General features: G+C 36.7%; 1 protein-coding gene across 1 annotated transcript in view; it reads left to right on the top strand.

The window, feature by feature from the left end:
* Positions 1-5548, top strand: part of LOC106534976 (N-chimaerin) — a 24817-nt gene extending 19269 nt beyond the window's left edge. The window contains exons 12-15 of the mRNA XM_014031806.1: positions 2325-2402; positions 2477-2614; positions 3447-3552; positions 3672-5548. Coding sequence (XP_013887260.1) covers positions 2325-2402; positions 2477-2614; positions 3447-3552; positions 3672-3843 — 494 coding nt within the window. The 3' untranslated portion in view covers positions 3844-5548. The remainder of the gene's footprint in view (positions 1-2324; positions 2403-2476; positions 2615-3446; positions 3553-3671) is intronic.
* The last annotated feature ends 375 nt before the right edge of the window (positions 5549-5923 follow it).

The raw sequence follows: 5923 nt of genomic DNA, 5'->3' as shown, positions 1-5923 counted from the left end.
TGTATCTGCAACTGTACTTGATAATGTTTTGAACTTTTAAAATATTGCATGGTAAAAACAGAAGCTGCACTTCATATTAGTGACAAACTTTGGTGTTTTTTGACAAGTTACTTTCGTTTTTGCTTTCTGCTTTTAATTTAAAATACGTTTCCATTCTCGGAAGGTTTCTAAGGTTCTTCTTCTACATATTAAATAATTTGTTAAACAACTGAGTGGCGCACTACCGCTACTAGTGGTGAGAAGGTGCATTACACCTTATTCAAAATCAATGCGGCCCCACGGCCCTCTGTGGCCCAAAGTTAAAAAATGTTGTTCTTTTGAGGCCCTCAAGGTGGCGCTCGCGGCCTAATTGTGGGCCGCGGCCCATAGGTTAAGAATCTCTGTCTTAGACTATACCCATTCAAATATTTTATTTTTCTTTTAGTTTTTGAAATAAAAGGTTGTTCTGAAACTTTTGACTCGTCCTGTAAAGTGGGGGCAAAAATAGAGGGGGTAAGAGATCTGATTGGTCACAGCAGACAGAAATTTATCAATTCTGATTCAAGAGCTGACTGAAACGGATACTCTGGAACACAGGGTTTCTGCCAGGTCTTTAAAATTCTGAAGTCTGAAATTTGAAAATCCAAATTTTAGGCCTTAAACAGTTTTAAATTTACTGAATTATCTTAAATCATTTTAAATAGGTCTTAATTTTCTAATTCCCATGTAACGCTACCTCAAATGCTCAATAAAATGCTACTGCATCACTTTTATTAACTGAATATGCTGTATTTATTCATGTATAATTCTAGAAATTTACTCAAAAAATCATTCATAAAGTGGGGGGATAGTATTATACACAGGTTATTGATAATTAGATTTTTATGCTTTGTAAGATCAAAAAATGATGATCATATTATACATGAATAAATACGGTAGTTACAAATGTGCAACCTATGTTGCAGCCATATATCAGCTTTTGTGGTATTGGTGAGTCCACATCACTGGATGTGGAAAAAGAAGAGCAGCTGTGGCTAACATGGAAAAATACTAATTTAACAACATTCAACTTCAAATGAACAAGTTTAAGGCTTGGTTAAAGCCCGTTTCTAACATTGACTTTGAAGCCTACGGCTGCTTACTCAAAAACAAAAACATAAAATTGGGTACATTGTGTGTACGAGTGGTGGYGTGGCATTCAAAAACAAACATGTTACAGCTGTGAATGGACTGAGACAGATGTTATCTATCAGACAGTTCTGCTGCTCTAGCCCACACTGCCTTGGAAAGATGACAGCTCTACAATTCCCATTAGCGACTTCTGTGTTGCCTTCAGATCAGAGCCTACARTACGAGTGGAGGTTCTCTGGATTCTGTGCACGGAAACTAAACGCCACCCGAACAGCAGAAATGACAAAATAGAGGACTTGTTTCAAGCCTTGTTTCTGGACTCTGACACCTCAAAGTCATTTAAGTGTGGAAAAGATAAAACTGCACACATGACCCACTTTYAATTAGCAGGCTTTATGAAGAGAGAACTAATTTCTAAAGTGACCGCATCATTTGTACTTAKATTCGATGAAAAACCAAACAGCTGGGCCTACACCTATGTTTTTGGGAGGGCGGACAGGTACAGTCCTGGGATCAGTTCATGGGGCATACAACAGCCAACAACTTATTGAACCACACTGCAGTAGCGCAGAGGCTGAGTGTGACTGTGTTACCACAGTACCCCTCACAAAAGAACTCTGGAACTCAGTGGCATCGGCCAGGACCAAATACCATCTCTGCTTTGAGACAGAGAGAAAGAAGGAGTCCTTGCATGGAGCCAAAAGAGAAAGGTGACTGAGGACTACTTGGAGGAACTCAAGGAGGAGGAACATTTTACAGTTGCTGAAACTCTTCCAAAGATGCAGAGAAATTTGCAGAGCAGGGCGAAGGCAACACCGGCTCTGCTGTCAGTGTGTGTTGTGATATAGGTCTTAAATTTAATTCTTAATGGTCTTAAAATGTCTTATAAAAGTCTTAAACTTGAGTTGTTGAAACCTGCAGAACCCCTGAATCAATCAGAAGCAACACTTGGTGTCATTAAACTTGACTGGGGAAAGACAGGCAGTTGAAGTTTTTTTTTTATCTTTAGCTAAGCATCCTTTCATTACCTCTGTCTAAAACTAGTCTGTGAATGTTTTATAACTAAATGCTTTCTGATTTACATTTTTGTTTAAAAAAAAACAGGAATGGAAACTGAATTATTTGCATTACTGCTTAAGATATTCTATTCAATAAAATGAAATTATCTTCTCCATAATCATCAAATTCCTGACAGTATGTTTCCAATCTTACAGGTCTTCAGTCAGAAGGTCTGTACAGAATATCAGGCTTCAGTGAGCTGATAGAGGATGTCAAGCTGGCCTTTGATAGAGGTGAGCGTCAGTTCTAAATCATCAAACTCCTTTTATTTTTATCATTTGATGTTCCTTAACCGTTTCTCCCACAGATGGAGAAAAAGCGGACATTTCCTCAAACGTTTACGAGGACATAAACATCATCACCGGTGCCCTCAAGCTCTACTTCAGAGAACTGCCTATTCCCCTCATCACTTATGATGCCTACCCACGATTCATAGAAGCTGGAAGTAGGTGTTCGTTCATGCATTTTTGGCTGTTTTAAAGTGAACAAAACTATAATAAAAGTTTGTCCTGTGACAACGTTTCAGTCTGATTTAGAGGAAAACGAGGGGTGAACATATGGTAAAACTAATCACATTGTCAGAATTACAAAGGATTGCGGATACAAAACATTCGTTGACAATAAATTTGGAAATTAGCAACTGGATGTGGGCAATGTATTGAGTGTACACAATATATTGTCTAATTTTTTTTTTTTGCAATAATAAAAGTTGCTGTTGCGGATGTCAAGTATACACAACTAGTTTCTCTTTTCCCAGGCGCTTATCACTGCTTTCTCCCCTTCCAATCCTGAAAATTTGCGTTAGGTTGTAGCTTTCAGTTAACCAATAATGCTGTGTTTAAAGAAGGATTTTAAAATATTGCAATATATGTTATACATTATAGCTTTGGTCATACTGCTGGGCCGTGTATGAACTCAGTTTTTCAGAGTATTGTGCAGCCCTGTTGAACTATAAGATGAGAGGCCAAAAAACGTGCAAAATGTTGTTTGTAAAATGCTAAAATTACTGTATTTATTCATGTATAATCCTAGAAATTTAACCCTAAAAATCATCCATAAATTAGAGGGCTAGTATTATACACAGGTTATTGGTGATTAGATTTTTTATGCTTTTTAAGCTCAAAAATGATTATTGTATTACACTTGAGATTGTGTTATACATGAATAAATACGGTAGTTCTTAATCATGCTGGGAGCCAACGAAAGTATTTTAAAGTATTCTAACTGCCATAGTTTTTTTTATTTAGTGTTTAACCTTTAATGCACATGTGTTTCAGAAATTACAGATTCAGAAAAACGGCTGGAGTCTCTCCACGAGGCCTTGAAGCTGCTGCCCCCGGCTCACTTTGAGTCGCTGCGATACCTCATGGCTCACCTGAAGAGGTCTGAACACAAACCGAAGCCAGAGCGTCGTTTCGCCTCATCCATCCTACAGCAACAGTTAAGTTCTCTTCACGTTTCGCCTTTTCTGATTTTGAAAGCGTCTGTTTCTGATTGTTCAGAGTTACTGATTACGAGAAGGAGAACCTCATGCCCAGTGAGAACCTGGGTATCGTCTTCGGCCCGACGCTGATGAGGGCCCCCGAGCTGGACGCCATGACGGCGCTCAACGACATCAGATACCAGAGATTGGTGGTGGAAACGCTCATCACCAACGAAGACGTCTTGTTCTGAGAGAACCGGACAAAAGGAATCCTTCAAAACGAGGGACAGACTCCGAAAAGAAGCTAGAATGTTCTTGTAGAAGAAAAAATGTGATCGATACTCCAAGTGTGTCTTGGTAAAAAAAAATGGACAAATGAAGGAAGAAGAAACGGATTGAAGGGTATGGTGTTTCTCTACAGCGTAATGTAATTTTTCTGGTCCTAATGTTTGACAAAAATTGATTGAAACAGCTGTTACCAGAGAAAACAATGGAAGAAATAAAAAAAACTTGGATTTATGTTTTTTTTTTTCTTAAATGGATACCTTGACACTTTTAAGCTCATTGTTTCACATTTGATGCAGTAATAAAATAGTCTAATATTCTTGTGGAAAAACATTTCCACATTTTGACATTTCCTGGTGGGTAAAGTTTGTAAATTATGGACTCCAAATGCAGCGCGGGTCAAACAGTACCAGTTTTACCAGATTAAATTAGAAAATACCATTAAACAAACCTATTATCGTAAACATTTTGACTCGTTTACATTCTTGGCGTCTTTTTCTTTGTTGTCAAGGTGTCCATTTAATCCTCTAAAGAAAAAAAAAAGCACCACAGACTTTGTGAAAGTAGACAGCAGGATGAATGAATGATGAGGGATTCACTCTTTCATAATAAGGCATGTATTCATTCCTCAGAGTGAAACTCAAGTGATCTGGACCTATTTCGTTTTTCATTCCTCTTTTTGCTTTACAGCGCCATCTCTGCTCCAACACTTATGACACAGCATCTTCATTCAAAAAAATAACTTGTAGATGTCGAGATGGAAAAATCTTATTTTGTCGTTTTAGCAAATTTTAAAGCATGGTTGCTGTAATCACACCTGCTGATGGAGCTGCTAATCAGGATTTTTATTTTTGCCTGAGTCTCTTTTTTTCCATTTTGCCTGCTTTTGTTGAGCTTAAGAGTCTGACAAATGACTCGTAAATTCAGTCGGTTAAAAGGACTGATTTGTGACCTTTCACATCCTTGAGTTTGAGATTTTACTGTTTGTTCAAAGTAATATTGCAGTTAAACCGTGTGATGAAGTAAAATGCAGGATTTCTTTCCTGGTTGAAGTTGAGCTCAATGAAGTGTTAAATGACTCTGCGTGTGTGAAACAGAATATTCATGCAACCGATAGTTTAAATCTGTGAAGGACGAATTGAGTTGATTATTTTTGCCTGTAGACCCATTTTGAAACACCTCAAAAAGCTGTAATATTTTTGACAACACACTGATGCGATGGTTTTATTAATGCTTTTAAAAGAGGTTGATCATTTCTAATATGAAGGAGTGTAATTGCCATATTTTCTTTTTAAAACTTGTGCCATCTGAAAGATTAAAAGGTGCCCGCCTTACATTACCCCGTTCTTTACAGAAATCTTCCCCCATTTTTGTCGGGGGTCTCCGTTAAGGTCGTGATGACCCAGACAGTATCTGTGCAGAGTTAAAGGTAGAGGAGAGGAAATACAGAATGAAGGAAACCTCAGCTTTTCTTTTATCTAACCTTTTACATTGTCGAATTCTGTACTAACATCAATCTAACCCTGTGAACCTCAGTGATCTGTGACACCTACTTTTTTTATTATTATTTCAGCGTCATGAAATGTTGATTTTTATTGTCATTGCTGTAAAGTATTTTCCATATGGTTTATGCATGGTGGAATTAAATTATTAAAAACTGCTTTCAATTGATGTTCTTTGTGTGGTTTATCATTGATAAATTTGGTGTATAGAATGAGATCAAATGACAAATATGAGGCATAAATTAAACAAAATATGTCCAAATGTGAAAAAAGAAAAATAGAAACACACATCTGAAAAGTAGTAACTAAATTATCACTAATATTCATATATTAATACAACTTGTACGCAGTTTATCAAAAAAAATTCTTTGATTTTTTTCAGTTCTGTTTAATATTGACAGATCACACAACAAACAAGCAAAAGAACCCCCCCCCCCAAAAAAAAAAAAAAAACTACAAATGCCAATATTATATTAAATATTAGCATTGCTAAAATTTCCAACTATCCAGATTTTATTTTAAAAAAAGCTTCATATTCATTTAA

This window comes from Austrofundulus limnaeus, unplaced genomic scaffold (genome assembly GCF_001266775.1).
Source record: "Austrofundulus limnaeus strain Quisiro unplaced genomic scaffold, Austrofundulus_limnaeus-1.0 Scaffold1324, whole genome shotgun sequence".
NCBI classification, from domain to species: domain Eukaryota; kingdom Metazoa; phylum Chordata; class Actinopteri; order Cyprinodontiformes; family Rivulidae; genus Austrofundulus; species Austrofundulus limnaeus.
Note: the sequence above shows the minus strand (reverse complement) of the source record. Positions and strands in the feature narration are given on the sequence as shown.